Here is a 23711-nt window from a genome sequence, read left to right as displayed (position 1 = left end):
GAGCTCGAGGAAGGTGGGAAAAATGGGAGGGCGAAGTGAAGCTTCAACAAACCCTTCACATTTGCTCCAGAGAATTAGAGGTGTCATTTTTAGGGCATAATCTTTCCTCCTTCTTCTTCCGGGTCTCGTATCCGAAACCTAAATTTAGCTGTTCTCTATTTCTTCTCTCAAATCTCATATCCAAACCTTAATCTTAGCTGTAGCTTCTGTATTCTCTCTCTCTCTCTCTCGCTCTCTCTCTCTGAGTGTTCATGTGTGTGTATGAAGGATTGAACGCATTCAGGTAGAAAACTCCTATGTATCTTCTCAGTAAGCTTAGAGCAGAATCCTAAACTCTCCACTAGTTTCTCTCTCCCTCTACGAGCAAAAATTCATTTTCTTCTCAGTAATATATGATGTGCAATACTAAATTAATCACTTGTGTATGCAATTTTTCTCTGCCTCTTTCTCAGTCTTATTTGTCACTGTATTTATAGGTTTTACTCTAGTTTTGATTGAAGATTTGTGTAAAGGCCGTACTTCTCTAGTCTCCATTGATCGTTACAGGACTCACTGTAAATTGATTGGTCCTGGTGATAAATGGTATGATCTTCACCATTACAGCAAAATAATTAGAATTTTGTTTATATTTTCATCCGTTTATTTGGAAATTCTATATTCAAATTGGATTTAGTTGCAAAAGAACGATTATAATTTACTGAACTAGAAGATTGTTTTTGGTTTAGATTGCTATTTGTTGTTTCCTAAGAGTGTAATTTAGGCATGTTTCTTTCCATTCTAAGCATAAAAACGCATATTTACTTCTATTAATTGTTGCCAATCAAAGGCTTTCATATTTTGATGATGTGATTCCTCTGCTTGACTTAATAAGAAAAATTACCAAGGAATTAAAGTTAGAAATTTCATGCTAAAGCCATCCAAGAAATATTTGATGAACTTCTTTTTAGCTTGCTGAGAATGTATACAGAAGGAAAACCATTTACAAGTTACAAGGATAAGCAATGCTGAGGTGGCATACCAGCCATGTTTACTTTCTTAATGGCAACCATTAAGTACCTGAATTTCCTGCTCATGTACATAAATGACATCAATGATGTTTTAGAAAAGCATCTTGGGAACTAGCTTGGTTTTTAACAAAGCATCTTAAGAGATTCATTCCTTTTTCTGTAATTATTGACTCTTGTCCTGGTGATAAACTTAGCTCTGGAAAGATTGGAATTAGAATTTTATATACGCGAAAAATTTCTTTTAAATTGATGCAATTTGAAAATTGACAAGCATGTTGTCCTTGTTGATAATTTATTTCCATGTAAATTTGGCAATGCAGTTCTTGCAACTCTGACATGACTGACGGAAGAGAAATCATATCTATGGAAAAGGAAAGCCATGCAAATAGGCTTGGTAAAGTAGAATCAAGATTCTTTGTTACTTTTTCAAATGCTATGCCTTGTAGTTTACTATTTTGCAAATTTATGAAAAAGAAACTAAAGAAATAAGTTCTCACGTTTTGCTATTTCATTCTGCATTTTTTGCTTATAACTTTGCTCAGGTGACAATAAGAGGCAATTTGTTTACTTTAATTGAGGTTGATGGTGCATCTCTTTTTCTTTCAGATGTGCTGCTTAGAGTTCTTCTTATTACTCAGAAGCTGCTTTTGGAAGGAAAGCATGCATCAAAAAGAGACATTTACTACATGCATCCTTCTATTTTTATTGGTAACATTACTAGTAGATCAAATTGAAGCCCTTCTTGTTTTCTTGTTATCGAGAGCAACCTATCATCTTGAAATCCTTATGTCCATTCTTTTGCATAAAGCTAAGTGATAGAGTACAAAAAGGAAACTATTGGCCAGTCATGTGTGTGACTCATTATAAATGGTGGCTGAGGGATTTCCTTATTGTAACAATTATTCCCTTGGAACTTTATTAGTTCAAGGTAAAGGATTTGAAGGATTTGGATGATAATTCCTTTTATTGTTACAAATAAAATGCATATTGTTTTTTTATTTTTCTGATAGTTCTTGAGATTATTGTGCTTTGGAGTTGCTTTCAATATTCTTACGAGTTGTAAAACCTTTTTATATACCTCTTATTAAGAAAGAAACATATCAACGTACCCATGGTTGAGGTAAATTGCTTTATTTACCTCAACCATAGTAAATTGCTTTATGTCACCCAAAAAAAGAGGTAATTGTTTTATTGTATCTGTAACGTTTTCTTGCTCCTATGCATCTTAGGATATGCATCTGACTCATGGATTCGTATTGACTCCTACTGAAATTACCAAACTAACTAGCAGTTAGACCTAATCCCTTTCTTATAAAACAATTCTGCATGATAAATGCAAATATGGAATGTACAAACAGATTGTTAAATTCTTATGCTTTGTCTAACGTTACTCAAGCTTTTGTGCTAGAAATTGTACAGTGCAAGCATCCAATGATGCTATCTCTTACGAATTAACAAAAAAAAAGAAAAAAAACTAACAAACTTGATGCATTATAAGCTATGTCAAACATGCAAGAATCAGTTTTCCCCTTGATATATTCCACAGTATTCCATGTGAGCATAGTATCGTTATTTCACAAAGTTAGCCACTAGATTGGTGTGCTATAAGATGAATCTGAAGGCGTTCCTCCCTCCAGCTATCCCCTGAGGACATTTTCTGATGGGTAATAGAATAAATGGATGAGTTTTGAAGACAAAACATTCTCGTCTCCCTTCGTATGATGAACTGTGATTCAGCCTTACTGGGTTTTATCCACTCATGATATATTGGATGTGATGCGAATTGTATAAAGTCCATATAAAGGTATAAGAGATGCTAGGTGCATAGTTTCTAAGGTGATTTATGGTCTTAGGTGACGCGAGGCTGGGTTGCCTCTCCTAACAAGCTGAACTCCTCTTTCCTCTGTGGAATTGCCTCTGAAACCAAGGGCTTCTGTTGGGGTACCCTCAGTTTTGGGGAAAAGTGGTTACTTGCCGGCAAATTCATTGTTTCTAGAAAATCGATCATAGTATCTTTTTCCTTTTATGCTTGAAAACATTCTCATAACATCAATGAGATTTCCAAGCTTTTCTGGTATTCCATTTCCCATCTGTGAAGAACAAGTAATTTTGTTGTTCTTGTACTTGGTAACTATGGTCCAAATTTCTTTGCCACAGAATTAATTGCCAAAAATAGTCACATATGGATGTATCAAACTACCATTCTATACTAGCCTATATACATGATGTCTACGACATCTTACAATACCATACAGTCGGCTTTTGCAATTTCATCTGATGTTTGCATTATGAGAAATTTGATCCTTTATGTCACAGTGCTATCCATGTAAAAGTATACCATAAATGTGGTTTGAAAGTGTATACTGGAGTCATTTTTTTGAATTCTTTAAATTTCTTTTGCATAGCAGACCAAGCAAATGTAGATCGAGCCATAAGCGACACTTGCATCCTTTTACACTGCAGTCGTCATAATCTAAATGTTGTGAGTGTTGCCATAACTCTGCTCCCCTTTTGTATTTGATCCATGGTGAATGATTTTTCCTGTGATTCGTGTAAATATTCTGTCCATTTATCTTGCTGAAACATATGAACATGAACCCTATTCTGTGATTTTCTCTGACTTCCAATTGTTTTTCTTGTGTCTTTGATACAATAGCAGTATTTTTAGACCTTTATTTGTACATATGGTGCACTGTTTTCTTGCTTAACGGGTTCAACAATCTACAATTTCTCATTCAAAATTGAGTCAAAATAATGGGTCTATTGTACGGGAAACATAAAATGGTTGATAATTTTCACTCAAGATTGCAAAATTTTAATGTAGCAAGCGATGTAGGAATGCTTTGATAACAATTGATGCCAAGAAAAGGGGAAAGAACAGTAACTAACCAAAAGAATATAAGACACGAATAAATGGTTAAGAGATTATATCCTCTTTCATGGTCTACAAAGGAATCCACCCTAAAAACATCTCATTACAAGATCTAAAATAAATTGTTCTTCTGTTCTTCTTTTTTTTCTGATCCAATAGTGACATTTATAAAAAATAACTCTAAACCCTAACTTTCTCCCTAAGAAATCCTGATCAATATTAAATCTTTTAATTCTACCCCTCAAATCTTTGCAACTAAAAAAAAAATACAAATGCCCCTAACGAAAACTAGAGACGCAAAATAACCCCAAAAAAAAAAATCTAGAAAATAGTAAAACAAAAAAAAAATTAAAGAAACCCATTATGTTATTCTCCCTAGATTGGGAAAATGCGGCCCCAAGTTTGTTGAATTCATTATATCCTTTAGAGGCCTTCTTAAAAGTTGATGATGAAGTCCTACTAGTCTCTTCAGTATTGTATCTTGTTCAGTGAACCAATTAATCAGATAATTGGTGTGCATCATGTAGTGGAACTTTAGAATACCAAACTTAATCTTGATTTCCCTTTCAAGCTTAAAGGGTGCTTTTTCGCATACTACAAAAAGTGTATTGTCTTCTTCATTATTGATTGTTGAAATATGTAGCACTTTTGGGTTTTAATCAATATGTTTTGTACTGAGGTTTACCTCTTCATCGTATTCAATATATTAAAGTAGTGTCTTTATTTGATCTCGAAGATTAAGATTTGGTGTTAGATCCACGTGGTTATAAGCTCCATCTTCTCAATGAATGGTGTTGTCTAACCGTTGCAACCTTTGATTAATTTCACGAATCTCTTCTCGAGTTCTGCAAGTCTCACCTTGAATATTTGCAATAGCTTGATTTATGCTCTCTTTAATTTGTTGGTCCGTGCTCTCTTTCATTTGTTGATTCCTAAGCTCTATGATTTATGGCAATATTTCCTGTCAATGACTTATGGCAATTTTTCCTCGATCATAAGAGCTGGTTTTGGTGGCATTCTGATTGATGGAATCATTGGCTCCAATACTAATTGATGCAGGGAGAAGGGTATAATACACCAGAAAATAATGTAAGGAAAATAAAGGGTCAATAGATTATACCCTCTCGGGGTCTGTAAGGGAGGGTATAATCTTTCCACAAGATCCAAAATAAATTATTTGTCTCTTCTGCCTTTTTTCTAATCCGGTGTTTACATACTTATAGAAGAAAAAACCCCGAACCCTAACTTGCTCCCTAGGAAATTCTAAGCAATATTAAATCTTCTAATTCTGCCCCTCAAATCTCATGAAAGTAAGAATCCTAAGTATGGCTGTAGCAATAGAGCCACACTTGTTGTTGTGTCTTTTGATTCTAGATCGTGTAAAATTGCAAAAGAAGGATGTAGATTAGAGGGTGGTGGGTTTCAACCAAGTGGCCACTAAAAAACCAAGAGTTGGGGAAATCCCACTTGTAGTTCTAATTTGAACAGTTCCATATTTGTAGTAACAAAAATACATCTTCTTTTAGTGGCATTCATGGTTCCCACATTTCCAAAATTGTGAATACTTTTACCTTCAATAAGTAGCAGACAATTCCCTTGTAATATACATTCACAACATTTGGCCATGTAATTTTCTTGGAACTGGGATCTGCTCTCCTGCAATAAACTGTTGATAAATTTTGCATCCAAACCTACACCACACCAGGACATTGGAAACACATATGATCTTTTGGATCTTTCAAGACTTTGGATATGTATTCACCCCAAAAAAAAAAAGGATAATGCCAACTGTTGGGATCTTGAGACGTGAGGAAGAAGAAAATCTGGAAATGCAAATCCAAAGGGGATGTTGTGATGGAATTTGGAGACCTTTCCATGTGAACAGAGGGGCAACATGAGTGCAAGCATCGTTCTTTTCCATGAGAGAGGTAGGGATGCACCGCAAGTCCAACCATCCTTTTTTTCCATGAGAGGGAGGGAGGGAGGAGGGGGGGAGGGATCATGAGCTCTAGAAGGCAAGATCATGCAGGAAATTTTTTTTGATCTTTCTTATGTATAGACTTTAAGAAATCTCAAGCTGCAGATGCTTCAAGTTGGCTTAGATAGGACCTCATAAAAATGCATCCTGTTTATTACACTAGTATAGAATCTCTATAACCTTCTAGTGACTTATGTTTTGCAATTATAGAGTACTATCATAATGGTTTTCTTCCATTTGCAGGTCTCTGCTGGCAAGGGGTAAATTCTACACTAAAAAGCTCCATTTAAGCATGGGATGTTTGAGTTTTCCTTTCCTTTTTCTCTTCACATTTCTAGATTTGGAACTCACTACTTGAGAAAGTAAAGTGATTAACAAGTAAAATGTGGGAAGTAGACACTGGGAATCATGGGAAGGCAATAACAAAGTACTTAATGTGTAATGGATGTCCTGTATATTTCTATTTCGATATCCATGAACTGTCTCTAAATAAAAGTTACATCTGTGTGAATGAGTACATGCCTCAAACACAAGGATGCTGGCTCCTCTGTTACCGTGAAAGTCTATAAGAGGCAAAGTTACATTTATGAATTACATGTATAGATTTTTGGCAAAAAGATATCAAAGGGGTTAGAAGAATACCAGGATGTTACAACATAGATAGGATGATAAAATATGCATGCAAAATACTTGAATGGCACTGTACTTTTTAATGAGATTTTATGTCATGTTCCTATCTCATTCTGTTCTATGATCTAATATCAATGCTTCATATTTGGTTGCTTTAGATTGGTGATGGGGTGCTTAAGGTTCAAGGAGTCCAACAGGATGTTCAATTGTATAAGAAGACCTAGTGTTGTAAGAATGCTAAGTGCTGCTGCATTCATGACCATTTTTCGATGGATTAATTAAGAAATTTAGTTGTGGTCCAATGTGCAGGCTTATCCAGTCCCTGTTTATGTAGAAGAAGTCAAACGTATCCTTCTAGGCCATATGGTTCTAAGCTTCCTCCCCAAACTATACCTCAGATATAGTAGAAGAGATGTTAAACTTTTCCTGAAAGTTACATATGTCCATAGGAATTATATCTAAAAAGTTGCGTTTATCTCTTAGCAATGTAACAATATATTGGTCATTTCAAGAATTTTCTAGCAACCATTTTCCGAATAATATTTACAATATTGAGTAATATGTTATGAGTACCCACTGCTTTTTCATAGATGAGAATGTTTTAGAACCTGCAATTTAGTTTTTGGATGAAGAGTTCAATATCGCTAAGCTATAACAGAAGCGCAGTCAGTGGCATGTCAAAAACAAAGATGTTTCAAATTGAAATAGATACGGAATGAGTTTGGTGCGTTAGATCATCTTTAGTTCGATTAGGGGAAACATGAATCCTTTGAACATAATGTGCAACTGATTGCATATAAGGTTGCAACCTTAAAAGGTAGAATTAAGGTGCACCTCAAAAATTCATTGGGAAATGCCGTTTTATTGTTGGAAAAAACCTGTAATTGATTATCTCGACATCTAGATATGAAAAAAAAAAAGATTTCGGTTCCCAAAATTGTGCATCTTGCAATAAATTATTTGGACCATCCATTTTTAAGGTTTTTCATATGTTTATAAATCTACTTGGTTTGATCTATTTTTTGGGTTTAAAATTTTATAATTAGAGATGAAAATAGATTTTCAAGCCATCCTAAGAATTTTTTACCCCAAAATTACTTGTTATAATAAAATTTAGACGTGCTTCTTAATTTAATTGTTTAAGGTTGCAACGTTATACAAACCACACCCTATTATAAAATATGAACTTTACTTTTGTAGAGCAATGCATCCCACCATGAGGCCTTTTACCTGCCTTTGGCAGTGTACCCTTATTAGGGATGTTTTGTTGTAATTCTAGACAAGCCTCTTTATGGTGCATCCTGAATTTGGAATGCATTTTCATTGATGAATGAGGAAGATTGACATGCGTCTATCAAAAAATTGATACAAACGTTTAATTCATTTTGTAATTTTATTAGATCCATATTTATCAGAATGTTTACTTTTACTCACCTGCCCATAGATATATTCAATTAACACTGTTATTTCATATTGTTAAAATAAAAAGGTTGCAATCCTGTTGTAAATGGCCCCCTTGTTATAGTTAACCATTCACAATTCAGCTGTATATGGTATCAGAGACTTAAGAGATCAGATGTTATCCAAATGCTCAATGTGCTAGATATCATGGGCTTCGCTAGATATATACTAGTTGTGGAGAAAGAAACAGGTAAATAGTTTTCTGTAGGAGATATGTTGCATCATTTATGTGCTTTGGATTGCTGATCGTATTTCTTTTCTAGTGTTTCAGCGCTTGGCAAATGACAAATTCTGTGAAATGAATCGTTGTATTGTGATAACGGTAAATACTCTTTTAGTTTGTAAGTGGTTAATTGTTGGGGAGTATTATGTACTTTGCTTAATTTACAAGTTCATTTGTAGGGCAGGGGTTATCCTGATGTTCCCACCCGAAGGTAAGAATTCCTAGCTATTTCAGGTGGAAGTTTTATTTGTTATGTATAATGTTTTCAAGTCGACATCTTTACTCTTTCCTCTTTAAGAATCCAAGTCTTGGGGAATGATTTTTGTATGTTTCTAATAGATTCTTACGACTTCTTATTGATGAGCTGTCCCTGCCTGTCTACTGCTTGGTGGACTGCGATCCTTTTGGTTTTGATATCTTGCTGACATACCGATTTGGTTCAATGGTAAGAACCTGCATTATACATATTATAAGAGCCTGCACAATTAATGCCTTTATTCTTGAGTTTTTCTTAATATAACTTTCAATTTTTTATTGGTTTGTTTGAGAAAGGAAACTAGTATTAACTTGATAATATCTTGATATGCTTTGGGGATGACTGCCATTGAACAAACTGATCCCTGAACCGTGGGCTTGGTTTATTTTTCTCTTGTTACCATTTAGAGACCTTTGACGTGAAAACTATGGAATTTTCTTGTTACTTTTCTTATGGAGTGTTTGGTACTTCTGATGAATCTCTTTTGTGCTTGCTCAAATATAATCCATTGGAAGAAAGTGCACTTTTGTTTTTTGAAGAAACTGCACTTTATGTTTTTGAATAAAATCATATAACTTCCATGAATATCACAAACATTACAAAACTGATGTGGCATTCTAAGTAAAAAGACAAGTGCTGAATATCTGAACTCTTTACTACGAAGGCTCCGTTTAGCCAATATATCTGCCTCCTCATTGCCTTCCCTGTAACCATGCACAGAAGAAACACAAAATCTGGCATGGATGTCCTCAATGTCGACCACATTGATCTCATGTTCCAGGAGACCCTTTCATTCTTGCACTATTTAATAGTGTTTAAAGAGTCACCTTTGGCAATTATCAATGTTTTGAGTTGTTCAGCCTGTATACCCTTCAATCTTTGCAGGATAGCTCTTATTTCTATTTCATTTGCTGTAGTTGAGCCACATGGTCCTAAAAGAATAATCAGTGTATTACCAAGATGGTCTCATATTAATCCTCGAAACACAGCAGGACCAGGTTTACTAATGGAACTTCCATCAAAACTTAGTTTGATGGCACCCTGTGGAGGAGGCTGCCAAAGGCCTCCAATCATTCTCTTTTGAATCCCCATTTTTGCAACTTCTTAAAGATTGTACAATGTATCAGTTCTCAAGATACCCCAATAGTCTTCTAACATCGATTTCCAAAATCCTCCCTTTGAGCCTTCTACTCTTAGACAATTTCTTTGAAAAACCCTTATATTTCTCTCTTTCCATAATTCCCGAAGTGTAGCTGGTTTGAAAACTTTTCAAATCAGCTTACCAACGTTAGTCTGTAGGGCAATGTCTGCATGATCAACTATAGCAGTGGCATATCAGGGGAGTCTTACTTGAATTTCCATTTTTCCAATATCCCACATCTACAATTTCTTGAGGATGGAGGCATCTTAACAATAGATGATCCCCTGGTTCTTCATCTTGGTTACGCAACATACATATATTTACTATGATATGTACCTTATAGCATGTCATTGGTTAGAAGCTCACTAATGAATTGTACTTTCTGTGGAATGGTTCATTTCAAATCATAGATGTATTAGATGGTGCCAACTTATTCTTGTCATGAAACAAAAAAAATAGTGAGAACTCACTACCAGAGTCCACTTCCCACACAATCTCATCCTCTCTTTCTGGGCTATAGTACAACTACTGCAACTCTTGTATCAGCTGGAGCAAACTGGGAATTAACACTATCTAAGAATATTTTATATAAACATGGTCTGCCAACTAGTCAATCTTCCCCTACCAGGGACACATCCACATTCTCACATTCTGGTCTTCCACTCTCTGAAAAAGTTCAGAAAACTGGAGTTTTAGTGCCCCACCATTTATGATGCAACAACAACGTTCTATCTCCCTTTCATACAATTTTTCTGACATATCTTTGTAAGAAAGGCTTGCAGTGCACTATCCCTTTCCAAAGAGTTGACTGCCTTCTCCCATTTCCACCATCTCCAATGAGGTAACTGGCCCTGCATATGCCATTTTTAACCAAAACTGACACGCAGTATATGGGTAATTGACAAGGATAGAGTTGATCAAGGTTATCCTTCTGCCTAATGACAAGTTTTTGGCCTTCCATGTACCTAGCTCAAATAAAAATATAATCTATGAATTATTAGGTGCCAGATAGATCCAGAAATTCTTGCGTCTGTGATGGGCACAACCAACTTTGTATACCATAATTGCTGCAGTCTTGTAACCTCGTCTTCTTGATAAGAAATACCCACCAAAGTAGTCTTCTCTAAATTTACTTTAAGACGAGGATATCTCAAAACATCTTATAACCCTCTAAAAGTGCACAATTTGGTTTTGGTCAGTATCATAAAAGATCAATGTATATGTGAGTACTTAGTGCTTCTCTTGACACTTTGAAAAAAGAAATCAGCACTTTCCACAGATTTTTCAACATGACAATAAATGCCTCTGTTATTGAAGTGAATAGAAATGGGGATAAAGGATCCCCTTTTCTAATTCCCCTAGTTTTTTTTAGAAATGATTTCGGCGTGCCATTAAGTAATACTAACAAATGTGCACTTGATAAGCACCCCTTAATTCACTTGTGTCATCTCTGACCAAAGTCCATTACTCTCACTATGTTTCACAGCAGTCCACAATAGACCTTGTCATATGCTTCTCTTTATTAGTTTACAAATTATACCAGGAAGATTTTCACACTTTCTAGAATTTATGCATTCTTTTGCAATTAGAATACTATCAGTTATCAGCCTTACCTGAATGAAGGCAGATTGAGTGCGAGAAACAACAAATGGCAAACTCTCTTCATCAAATAATATCATTGTTTTGTTGTCATGAATCTGGATGAAACCAATTATTCAGTGCAAGTTAAGAATCGGGTTTGGGCTTAAGTGGTTAGCAGTTGACGTTAGCAATGTTATATCTTAAGTTCGAATGATACTGCTGAACTACCAAATATATATTTAATTGAAAAGGTTTAGGGTGATATGTCTAATGTCGGACCACCCTTGATACTTATAAAAAATTTGAAGTATCAAGCAGTCCAGTTTTGGAAGTATCAGACAGGATACTTCAACAAAACAATCTAAGTAGGGGGTCGTCCAATGTCTGGAGCATCAAACTTCCCCATACAAAACTTGATGATGAAACTTGGGGCAGTTTGATGTTCCTCAAATTGGACCACCCAAAAATGGGGCCTCCATTATCTGCATTGTCTTAGGATTTAACAAAATAAAAAATAAGAAAAATCAGGCAATCTAATATTTGTGTGAAACCTGGGATAAAAAACTATTCAAACATAGGACTTCAATGTAAAATTTGCAAAAATATGGACCAAAGCATATTAATTAAATCCTATTTATATGTAAATTTTCCTTTTCCTTTCTCTTGCACTTCGTATTTTAATTTCTTGGGTATGGGGAAATATTTATATAGTTGAGTGATGGTGATAGTCAAATTTATGGTAATGAATGACACACAAGTAACAAGGATTTCAGAGGAAAAAACCAGATAGTTTTTCAACATTTTTTACTCCTCTCAGTTAGATTTTTTGAAGTTGGAAAATCTGTGTTATCATAACTTAGATTTTTCGAATTGTCTCATACTTATTCCCTTTCCATGAATGTGAGTCTGGAGAGTTGAGGATAAGGGTATCGGTTCTCTTCTTAATGGTCTTCCTAACCTAAATTAGGGAATGCAGGTGGAATTTTTAACTTTGCTTTTTACAATTTTATTCTGTAGGTGTTGTGGGAACCATGCAATGAAAGGATAGGATCATGGTTATTTTCCTTTCCTAGTTTACATCATTCCCATGCATTATAGATTTATAACCTCCAAGCATCTACTTGTATCTGATTCTAGTATATGTCGAGTGCTCTGTGTTTTGTCATGCATTCGTTGGTAATGTATTTATCTCTAATAATGTCTGCGAAGCAAATGGCCTATGATGCAAAACTACTACGTATCCCAGAGATTCGTTGGCTTGGTATCTTCTCTTCAGATGCTGAAGCCATTGGCCTCCCAAGGAGATGTCTACTTCCTCTGACACACAGAGGTGAGAATCATAGGACAAATTCTCACTCCAACAGGCTAATGAAGTTTCAGACATGTGCTATGTGTGTTCTTATAATCAGCCTTCCCCCTTATTAGTTGATCTCTCTCTCTCTCTGAGATAGTGAACTTTTGAGTACATCTCTCTCTACTGGACTAGTGAAGTTTTGAGTACTCTCTCTCTACTGGACTACTGAAGTTTTGAGCATATATACAGATAAAAAGAAAGCTGAGGCCCTGTTACAGAGATGCTATCTGCACCAACAAGTGCCACACTGGCGGTAAAATTGAACTTTTAGAGCCTGAAGGATTGAGAAAGTCTCATGTTTAATTGGAGTACTCTGCTTATTTATGACAGGGAATTGTTTTCTGCAGGTTGGAGATAGAGAAGATGTTGCAAAGAGAGGTGAAATTCGAAATTGAAGCGTTGTCTGTGTTTTCTATATCCATGTTATCAGAGGAACATCTTCCAGCCAAAATACAAGAGGGAAGGCACTTATGAAACTTCATGTGATTATCATATAAATATGGTTTAGAAATAATCGAAATGTTCAAAAGTTTTCCTCCGCAGTGATCGTACTGTTTGTGTTCTTTTTAGCAAACTCGCATCGTGGATTTCCATCTTTTCCCAACTCTGTCACTTGAACTTGGTTACACCTTCTCTCTCTCACTCAAACTGCTATCTATTCTCAATTGGTTTTGGGACACCCAAATTAGTGCTGACCACGTAGATGCAAAAACTGCCCGCTTTTTGCCTAGGTGCCTGCCCTACGCCGCCTAGGGACCAAGTAGTCAGGCGTTTTGGTTAAGGTTCCGCTTTCGGGCAGTTTTAGTGATTGGTCAGTATTTAAAAAATAAAAATTTTAAAAAATATTTATAAAATCTCAAAAATAAGGAATTTGATTTTTAATATTTTTTACATTATGATAAATACTAAAATTTGTTTTGATCATTAATATTCACTTTTAAAATCTATTTTTTTATTAATTTTCAACTTTATTTGAATGTATTTTGTTTTAATCATTCTTTATATGTTTTTCATATTTTAGTAGATTCTTTTTAACATCTTTTTATTTGTTTCAACAATTTTTTGGCTGCCCAAGACTTGCTCGGTTAGAACGGTTGAATTGCTCGGTTTACTGGTTAGGCCGGTTAAACCGCTTTCGGCCCCATGTCTAGTTAACTGTTTTGGTTCGATTTTGCGAACACTACATTGAACCATGCGCCTAAGGCGGAAGTACCCTTGACCAAGGGGCATTAAAGTCATTTTTTCCCTTTTCAATAGGGGGTAAAGGGATGAGAATGTTTTGAAGTCCCACAAAGTTCTGGCAAAAAACGGCATAAAAAAAGAAGAATTTTTCTCTGGTCGAAAAATGTTTAGTTTGAGAAATCTATTACCGTTCTTTTTTATTGATCCATATTGAACTGTCAAGAGAAGTTATATTTAGGAACCTCTAGGTAATTTAGAGCTTGATATTCATCCAAACATCAGTGATCAAGAATCAGGCGTCAGTGATACACACACGGCCTTTTTGGATATAGCTAATCTTGTCATGTGTATATTAACTTATTTGAAATTAATATGCTTGTATTATTTTGCTATTTTTTTTAGTTAGATTTTTTTAAAAAAATGTAATTTTTAATAAATTACTTTGAATAAAATAAAAACACTTCAAATATTTATCTAAAATAACTTTACAAGGGACACTACCTAACAATAAGACAATGCATTGTCATGATTAATTTTATCGACAGATTTACAATAGAGGCAACAAGACCAAAGCACCACACAGCCAAAGACACGAGCTGAAGAAGAAATTTGGATACTGTACTTGTGTCAAGTCAAAGGAGAGAAACAAAAAAAAAGTAAAAAAGCTGGGCTACACCCCTGAAAGGCCCCATGCTCTAAAAAAAAAAAAAAAAGGAAAAAAAAAAAAAGAAAAAAAAGCCGATTTGAACACTTGAAAGGCGCTAAAAAGTGAAAAAGAAGAATGCAAAGGAAAAAATGCCAAGTTGAACACACGAAAAGGCACCCTCACTCCCCTGAAAATCGAAGAATGATATCAAAGCACGAAGCTCAAATAGAAACCGATGTAATCCATCGTCAGTGGATGAAAGTTACCGCAAAACAGAATCACTTAAAGGTTTCATCCATGGATATCATTGCTCTTCTCCGCAAAACAAAATCACTTAAAAGGTTTCATCCATGGATTTCAATGCTCGTCTGTGAAATCCTTGTCAATAGCTATGAGACAATTCATTGTCATGATTAATTTTATCGAAACAATGAATAATCAGTGGTCATAAGTACATCGAAACAAAGTCCATATATGCATTTGACACACATACATACATTTATTTGTAACATCGGTGGGAGATTGGGGAACCTCGAAACCTAAGCACCCATATATCACTCAGCACTTTTACTCTCCTGACCACTTAGGCGCTGCCACGTTTTCTTTACAACCATGGTTGAAAACCATACTAACGAAGGAAACGTTCTAACCACAAAGATTCAGCCCACTCAATATCCAAACTCTAAAACCAACTTTTTATCAAAAGAACTGCAAGAACAGGGTTGCAGGGTTGTAAATTAACACGTAACCAAAATACATCTTTCTGCAGATTCACCTTGTTCCTCAATCGATTCTTAGGCACAAAATAAAAAATCAAACGGTAGAATACAATATTCAACTCGAATTCCAATCCATCAAATAAAGAAAGAAATAGGGGAAATCAACCCATAGAAACACTCTTAACTTGTCAGCTCCTCTTTGAGTGATCTAGCTTCCATTAATCAGCTCCATATTGTTGCAAAGGGATCTAAAGCTAAAGCAACTGATACAAACATTAGCCAACACATGCGTGGTTTACACGTGGGGTACCCAGTATTTCTTCTCAAGATTAAAAGAGATGAACAATGGTTCCAGGTCTCTGTTCGTGAAGGGAACTATGGTTGATCTCCTCTGGCCATCATTGAGAATGGATGGTATACACGTCATGTAATGTACAATTAAACACTATCAGAATTCAGAGATTGCGAAAGTCTTCCAAGTCTGATATTGATATTGTCCCTGACCTGTCAACATCGAGTTTCTCAAACTCCGCCATCACAAGGACAAGATCTTCTTGGCTAATCTTCCCCATCTTTTTCAGCATATATAGCGCAAACTCCTCGGGCCTGTTCAAATAAAGAAAACGCAAACAAAACTAAGAGCTAAGAACCCAATTGAAAAGGCAGATGGACCTTTCGAAATTATGGGATAAAATAGGTAACCTATACATGATTCAGTAATGACGAAAAGCAACTCAAATACCAGATTAACCACAGATGAAAAAACGAAGTTAAATGACATTTATAATGTTTTATGACATACCAAAAGAATTTCATATGTCGAGTACAGAAGCCAGCTCTACCCACAAATTAGATATAGTAATACATGAATCTCAATAATAATAAAGAAAACTAAAATCCAGATTACAAACAGATGTAACAGACGCATTAACTGATATTTATAGTATTTATTCTATCTGTCACAGTGCCAAAGCCATGTTGCTTTGTGAATTTTTCAGTGTAACTTTTGGTTTTGGCATTAATTTACTCTAGCCTGCCCCTTTCCTTTCTGTTGTCATGCTTAATATCCGTCATTCCTTTGGTTACTTTGTTCGGATATACTGTCTTAGTCAATAGGATAGCATACCATATACAGACCACGTTTTATAGGGTAAACAAACAGCCTGGTTATCCACTGGTCTGCTCCCAACAATCACTGGCAGTGTTTGCTGATCGGGGCGAGCTGACTCGTCTTGTCTAAGTCACTCTATCTTAGCAGGCTGCTGAGCCCGGAACAACCCCAACTTGGGGATATATATATAATGGATTTGTAATTGAGCTTGTGTATACTTTTCATGTTTTTATGTTTTTAATTAATTAATTATTTATTTATTAAAATGATCTTTAAAGCAGTTTTCTCTTTTTCTATTATTTGAAAACTTTTTTGTCATAGATATAAATTTTATGTTCTTGATCATTATTTCTTTTTTTGGGTAAGGTTTGTATAAGTTGTCCACCTTATACTATACAAGTACGGCGCATCTTCAAATTTTGCGGGAAGATGCAGTTCTGGTCTTGAACACCATACGATGGCTTGCTTGAAAATCCATGTTCAATCAGAATTATAAAATTAAAAATCTAAAAACAGTGCAGATGGTACAGATTTATAAATATTTGAAAATCTTAAAAATAGACGGTCCAGATAACTTTTTATATGATGCATTATATTTAAGATTTAAAATTATTATTATTATTTTTTCTTTATGTCCATACATCTCGAGGTAGAGATGATCAGTTGGAAGGTTTTCCAACTTCGAAGCACTCTTTTCTACTAGATTTTTGAGGTGAACCTTTCTTCTATAGTATAAGGTTGAAACGTCATACAAACTTTTTCCTTCTATTTTCCCCCTTATTTTTACCCATTTTTCAGAGCTTCCCCCAATTTGTTTGGGGTATTTTGGGCTCCTAGGACAGTTCACAATGGACTTGATCGAGTTGATTCACTCACCTGAATCACTTGGACCATCCAAGGCCCAAGTTCCGCAGCCAACTCATGTTTCCAGACACTAGTTGTGTGCTTTTAGAGAGCACACAACCGATGTCCCGATTCGGTACCATATACAACACATACTATACAGGGCCTGTTGTAAGTATGATTTCCCTCAATATTAGTCTTGTAGTGGAGGTAACGTTCGATTAGGTTTCTTACAGGATTTTTGTTAAGTGTCTATGCAATCTGCTAATCAAATTAGATCACTTAAAAGAGAAGTGCAAAATTTACAGGGTTATTAAAGTTGTTTTTGAGATAATTACCCTAAGACCCCATCAGCATCAAGATCGGCTGCTTCAAGATCCGAAGAGGCCATGGTCGTCTTGAGCACCTTATGAGCAATATGTCGCTGCTTTTTCTCTGTGTACATCTCAGTTATGTAGAGAAAGAACTGAGCAACACATAGAGTACTTGTCAAAATCCAAAACACAGCAAATATGCGGCCCCCTTGACTGGAAAAGCTCTTATCCCCATAACCTAATGTCGTAATTGTGGAGCAAACACAGTAGAAGGAGTCTACAAAGCTCAGCCCCTCAACCTTTACCAAGAAAACTGTCCCCACGATTATCAGAAGAGTTAGAATAGTCCCCACAGTGAGCAGCTTATACTTCACTCTATTGATCTCCATCTCCTTGATCATCTCATTAAATCCAACTTTTTGGTGATTACATATGGCTTCAACCACTAGAGTCTCTTGTTTCTCAACAAGGTAATCAGCTGCACTACTTAGAATAAGCCCCACCATTGCCATGCCTGTGAAAACAAAAGCACAGGCTAGGAGCTTTGCTGTGATAGTTTCAGGAACGAGGTCTCCATATCCAACAGTTGTCATTGTTACAACACAAAAGTATATGGCATCGAGGATTGCATTGGTCTTCTTTCCACCTATTTCATGTTTTATGCTACAGAAGCAGAGCGTACCAATTCCCAAGTAGAAGGCTAGGAATATGAAGACATGACAGAAAGTTGGGCGATACTTTCCAAAGCCTTTTAGGGGATTCAACCCCATTCCATTCTTTCCGGGAACAAGAAATGCGTCAACTGAGGGGGCGCTTTTGCACCGCCGATATTTTCCTCTATTGATTCTGGGTTTTTTGATATTTGAAGCATTTGGATCATTGACATCTGAAAGCAATGGCTCTGCTGTAGAGTCTTGAATCATCGTGCTAAAATATTTTCGTAGTCTGCAAGATTTTGTGAAGCTGCGAGGTCAAGGCTTTGTAATTCCCCCCTGGTGGGCGATCTAGCAAGTCTGAATAAGCAATAAAGAAGCATATTAAGATTTACTGCTCTCCCAATTCAGTGGTACATGGTATACTCTTAGTTCATTGGGGTTATAACTTTCAGATGAAATGACAGATGGCGATTGATGGAGAGTGAGACCATTGTTGCAAAAAATCGCTTCGACTGCCTAGGCAACCAGGGATCCAGGCTGCCTAGGCAGCTGGGAGGCCCATCTAGGAAGTTGGGAGTTCTAGACCCCAAGGATAATGTTGAGGGGGTTGGGTTGAAAGCCAAACACCACAAATTGACCTTAGAAACCATTTTTTTCAGAAATGGAAATAAAAAACATTATCTAAGTCCCATATATACTCATACATAAATCAGTTTTAAATTCTAAATTGAAATACTAAGGGTTTAAAACTATTCCAAAAATACCATTCTACATTATCTGTTCATCATTGCCGATAAACAGAAAATCACAAATCATAAGTTACAACCCTTGCATAACCAATATGTTGAACTCAAATTGGCAATTGAGTTTCATTATCACTAGCAACAATGTCTACATCTCCGTGATGCAATAGACATTGGCTTGAATCAGTGACCATTGTTTGCCAAAAGTGTTTTTCACAACCACTTCAACCCACAAAAAGCATAGGGTTGATTTTTTTTTATTTCACCAAGCAATCAAAAAGTTTGGGGAAAACAAAAAATTCAATTAAATTCTTGAAAAATCTAGATTTTTGAGTTTTGCTCTCTCTAAATGCAGTCAGGCGGCCTAATTTTTGAACGGTAAGTGGGACAACTGGGGACATCTCCTGTTTGGTGCTTCTCTCTCTTTCTCAATAGACATTAATCATCTTATTAGAAGCTTAGTACACTTTCCCCTTTTGTTATTGTCTCCAATGTTCAAGTAGGCGGATTTAGTCGCCTAGGTATCTGGGCGGCCACCTAGATACTTAGGCAAACTTGAAAAAAGGGTCCTTGCCGATGATTATGGCAGGTTCTGCTGGTTACTAAACCCCCTTGATTGAGTGTGCAGAAATTATATATTTTTTAAAGAACATTGTTTTATGGTTTTTAAAGAACGTCTAATTTCTTGCCCCTTTTCAATATTTGGACAATCTAAGGAAGAACAGAACATAGCATGCTTGAGTTTATGGACATTCTTTTAGGCTTGACTTGACATTCTTTTAGACTTGACTTACTCAAATCTTAATAAATGCCGAAACACATATGAAACCTACACTTCAATGAGCCAACAATCGAAAGTCAAAAATGAAAGAAAATCCACACAAACAATAACCAAATTGTATTAAAAAAAAACTAATACCCAACATTCATAAATATCACCAAATCCCCTAAATCAAGAAATGAATACAATAACCTCTCAAGACCCAATCGAGCTTAGCACAAATCGGTGACCATTGGTTGTCAAAAGACCTCTTTTGCGACCATTTAAGTTTCAAAAAGTTTTGGGTCGAACACTTTTTAATTTTTGCAAAAAATAAAAAACTTTGTCATTATTTTCTTTAATCTTAAAAGAAAGAACACAAATCCTTGTTTGTTAGGATGTTTTTCAACCGAGATATGAACTCGAATAAATTTTGGGGGCGCTAAAATGCCCCCGCAAACCGCGTCCCCCATTTTTTGTTTGGGGTTGGGAATACCAAATTTTGCCCTTGGTGAAGGACCTTTTTCCACCCTCAGCCAAGAGAACTTCATCTGGCTGCCTAGGTGGCCCTAGCTTATGCCCTATTCTGTTCACTTGGCCTTCTCGGCTGCCTAGGTGGCCAGGCGGAATTTTCATCCATTGATTGTTCTAACATTAAAAAGGAAACATTTTTTATTCTCTGATTCATGGATATATACATAGTGTCAGAGCTTTTTTAGAAACTTCAAGGTTCAAGAGAACACCAATTTTAACAGTTTACAATATGTAGAGAGCAGATGATAGTTATAAGCACCATTGTACCGGATTCCTTAAGATGAATGGTTGTCTAATCAAATAAAACACCTGAAGGAAAACAATGGCCACTGTTTCTCAACACAAGGAAATATTTTTGCTACACAAGAATTATGGCCCAGGAAAAGATACTTCAACAGTGGCATCTAACAAAGATTCATATGATCAGAAGCATACTTTGCTGACAAGTACAGAAAAACTCTCAGCCACTAAGCTGAGTTATTTCATGAATCAAGTGAGTCCATACACCAATTCAAATGGATGGTACCTTGATGCATGTATTTTGTAAATAAATAAATAATACAGTGATCACAAATTGTGAAAGTAAAAAGAACAATCAGAACAAACAGAAAAATATAAGTGATGAAAGAAAATGAAAAAGAGTTCACCATATGAGTTGATTATATTACTCCATTCCATGTGCATCAAGTTTGTTTAAATTTGACAACTGGGTTTGAGAATTTCACTAATTTAAATAAAATTAGTTGTTTTATGGGTGTTTTCAATAAGGGTGCGATTTGCATAAGGTGTCAACATTAAACAATCAAAGAAAGATGCACCTTCAAACATTATTTGAAGATGTTATTTTGGTGTTGGAAATTCTTAGGATGTCTTGAAAATCTATTTTCCTTACTGGCTATGAAATTTAAAACTCAAAAAAAAGCTGTAGATTGAGCTGTAGAAAGACTAGGAATTGCAACGGGGTTGAAAATCTTAAAAATGGACGGCCTAGATAGTGTGTTACAAGATCCATTAATTTTTAAGACTTGAAATCCCACCCACCCCCTCCCCCTCCCCCTTATACAAATGCATCTCAAGGTCGAGATGATCAATTTGAGGGCATTCCCGCATCGGAAAAATATTTTCTCATGAATCATGTGAGTTGACTGACGAAATTGAATAACTGAATGACATGGTCGCTTGATGCATGTATTACAATAAATACTATGATGATTAAAACTAGGGAAAGTAACAGGACAATTAGGAAAAACAGAGAAATATAAGTAACGAAAAATTAATTCATTACGTAATTTATTCCATGTGCATAAGAAGTCTTTAAATTTAATAATACAGTATTTAGAACTCAAAAAATGCAAAGTAAAATTACTCATTCTTATACAACCTATTGACTCATCAAAATTTCACTCCTTCCATTTAATCTTAGGAAATAGGAAAAATTGAACAAACAATAGCTATTCTTCGTCCTAAACTTATCAGTTATCCATAAATGTTTTCCTAAATGGCACTGGGCATATGTATAAAGCAACTCAATACCCTTATCAAACTTGCTTATACCATAGAAACCCAAATCCATGCATAATATAAATAGAATGGCATGTAATTGGAGTATAGAATTTTTTTTTTAAAAAAAAAAGAAAGGAAGAAGAATGATCCAAAGATCCACACATTTTGAAACGAATCGAATAACTTGAGTAACTTTGGCTTAGCGGTTAACATCCCCGTTTGGGTGATAAACGGTTGAAACCCTTTGAAGTTTGTACTAGAGACACCAAATATCGAGGCTTAAAGGAGGGGGCTTTTGTATCTACTAGATGACCATTAACTAAAATATGTCTATGGTTAACCAATTGTCTGGCTCCAAGAAAACACATTTTTACAAAGCAGCAATTACATAACATAATCAGATAAAAGAAGGAAATTCATACATAAATGTGAGAAACAAGGACATAGTATGTATGTGTGTGTATATATATATATATATATATATATATATATAATATTAGTCCACTAGGTCATATGAACATATGAGCCCGGCTCAGATTGAATCTGGGACGATTTGACGGTCACGACCTTATTTTGTGTTTGAATTTTAATTTTTTTTTATAGATCTAAATAACTTGAAATTTAGACGTCCATTCTTCTCATTAAGGCTCACTTAATAAAAAAATTTAAAAAATAATTCGTAATAAATAAATTGATCAAAATACCCTTGAAACGTTTTAGGGATATTTTAGTTAATTTATTTATTGTAAATTATTTTTTTGATATTTTTATTAGATTATCCTATTTTTGAAGAACACAAACCTAAATGGATTTGTAAAAAAAAATTAAAATTAAAATTCGAATTGAGGTCGTGGCCATCAGTTCAGCTCACAGATTCAATCTGAGCAATTGGGCTCATATGAACTCATATGTTCATATGAGCTAGTGGACTAATCTCAGCATTTTCTATATATATATATATATATATATATATATATATATATATATATATATATATATATATATATATATAAAGCAAAACCAATTGTATCATCAACCCCAATAAACCCCAAAGCATAAAAAGATAAAACTCACAAGAAAACAAGGGAGAACATATTACTGATTAAACCAAAAAGAATAGGCATAACTGCTGTAATTGAAAAAGAAAATGTAAAGGCAGAAATGAATTCAAATTTCCTTATTAAGCAAAAGCCCGATAACCATAATCACCTGAGAGGGAAAGAAAAACCTGAATGCAAAACTAGGAAAAAGAACACCATATCTCTGACTAATCCAAGATCCAATAATCACTACATAGAATTGAATTGTAAGATCCCTGAATGAATTTTCTGAACTTGCAGCAATCAAAGTAAAGCTAAACATGTGAGCAAAGCAAAGAGCAGAAAATATATGAATTAGGGTTGAGGAGAGTTCTTTTGTTTTCCAGTCAAGGAATTTCCCATTTCAATATCAGGAAACAAAGGGAAACATGAAATGGGTAGTCAAGAAAAGGAATTGGTTTGCCCACCTTACCTGAGAGGTTTGGATTCATGACAAATACGAGATTGAAATTCATCTACCAGCTTAAAATGCACTTGGGATCCGTCCGAATTTGAATTAAATAGTGTTATCAGAAGCCAGAGAGAGAAAGAGAGTTGTTAACAAGTGCTGTAAAAAACTGGAGAGGGAGTGTCGAGAATGATCTGATTAATAAAAGAGAAAGAGAGAGGGAACAAGTGCCATAAAAAATTGGAGAGGAAGTGTCGAGAATGATCTGATTAATCTGTTGAGATCGAAGATAATTTATTTTTTAAGTAAATCGAAGAGATTTTTGTCAACGAATAAGTGGATAACATGGCTGAGAGAGACAGATAGCGTTGGGAAAGGGCTTAGGGTCTTGGTCGCCGCACCCCTCACCCTAGTCACTGACACCCCGCCATTAATACTTAAAAAAAAGCTAATCCATTTGAAAAGAACGGATAGGGCCCGTCTTCAAAATGATATTTATGATTATATAGCTCGAAAGAACTTTCAAACACACGATGGCCTCCAACACACCCACAATAAATTTGAAACTAAAAAACTGTATAGGTCATTCGGAGATCTTTGGATATATGAACGCTTATTTTTTAAAAAAATTTATAAAAAACACACTTTCAAATTCACTATTCATATAACATACCCCAACCCCAATCTTTTCTCCCACGTTTTTCTCAAA

At 35.2% G+C, this 23711-nt stretch overlaps 2 protein-coding genes across 37 annotated transcripts; one reads left to right on the top strand and one right to left on the bottom strand.

The window, feature by feature from the left end:
• Positions 1–13045, top strand: ATSPO11-1 (Spo11/DNA topoisomerase VI, subunit A protein). 31 transcript variants are annotated; one of them, XR_016042822.1, is made up of 15 exons: positions 1–80; positions 477–582; positions 1328–1401; positions 1614–1715; positions 3416–3489; positions 6101–6117; positions 6646–6715; positions 6797–6833; positions 8091–8138; positions 8212–8270; positions 8356–8382; positions 8511–8616; positions 12359–12479; positions 12693–12756; positions 12851–13045. XR_016042822.1 is itself a non-coding variant. In XM_011629488.3 (15 exons), the coding sequence occupies exons 1-15, from the start codon at positions 23–25 to the stop codon at positions 12975–12977; spliced, it is 1095 nt and encodes a 364-aa protein (XP_011627790.3). In that variant the 5' UTR covers positions 1–22; the 3' UTR covers positions 12978–13045. The 31 variants fall into 31 exon arrangements, 16 of the variants coding, with proteins under 16 accessions (XP_011627790.3, XP_088705892.1, XP_020530507.1 ...); XR_016042825.1 differs by having other exon boundaries at positions 3413–3489; positions 8220–8270; XR_016042826.1 differs by having other exon boundaries at positions 3413–3489; positions 8220–8270; positions 8351–8382.
• Positions 13046–15024: 1979 nt separating this feature from the next.
• On the bottom strand, positions 15025–23413 carry KCO1 (Outward rectifying potassium channel protein). 6 transcript variants are annotated; one of them, XM_088849778.1, is made up of 4 exons: positions 23022–23413; positions 22724–22803; positions 17343–18331; positions 15025–15656 (listed from the first exon to the last, which is right to left on the bottom strand). In XM_088849778.1, the coding sequence occupies exons 3-4, from the start codon at positions 18239–18241 to the stop codon at positions 15506–15508; spliced, it is 1050 nt and encodes a 349-aa protein (XP_088705904.1). In that variant the 5' UTR covers positions 18242–18331; positions 22724–22803; positions 23022–23413; the 3' UTR covers positions 15025–15505. The 6 variants fall into 6 exon arrangements, with proteins under 6 accessions (XP_088705904.1, XP_020530481.1, XP_011627791.1 ...); XM_020674822.2 differs by having other exon boundaries at positions 23027–23413; XM_011629489.3 differs by lacking the exon at positions 22724–22803.
• Positions 23414–23711: the final 298 nt, after the last annotated feature.

The sequence above is a fragment of the Amborella trichopoda genome, chromosome 10 (assembly GCF_054954075.1).
Source record: "Amborella trichopoda isolate Santa Cruz 75 chromosome 10, AtrichopodaSantaCruz75HAP2 v2.0, whole genome shotgun sequence".
Taxonomy (NCBI): domain Eukaryota; kingdom Viridiplantae; phylum Streptophyta; class Magnoliopsida; order Amborellales; family Amborellaceae; genus Amborella; species Amborella trichopoda.
Note: the sequence above shows the minus strand (reverse complement) of the source record. Positions and strands in the feature narration are given on the sequence as shown.

What these genes read in the sequence shown, in the direction of transcription:
- KCO1 (XM_088849778.1), bottom strand. Translation starts at nt 18,241, where the DNA reads ATGATTCAAGACTCTACAGCAGAGCCATTGCTTTCAGATGTCAATGAT. An exon ending in GATGCTGATGGGGTCTTAGG is followed by an intron (nt 15,657 to 17,342) that starts GTAATTATCTCA and finishes TTATTTGAACAG; the next exon opens with GCCCGAGGAGTTTGCGCTAT.
- ATSPO11-1 (XM_088849766.1), top strand. Translation starts at nt 23, where the DNA reads ATGGGAGGGCGAAGTGAAGCTTCAACAAACCCTTCACATTTGCTCCAG. An exon ending in GCATCCTTCTATTTTTATTG is followed by an intron (nt 1,716 to 3,412) that starts GTAACATTACTA and finishes TCTTTTGCATAG; the next exon opens with CAGACCAAGCAAATGTAGAT. An exon ending in TTATGTAGAAGAAGTCAAAC is followed by an intron (nt 6,834 to 8,090) that starts GTATCCTTCTAG and finishes TCAATGTGCTAG; the next exon opens with ATATCATGGGCTTCGCTAGA.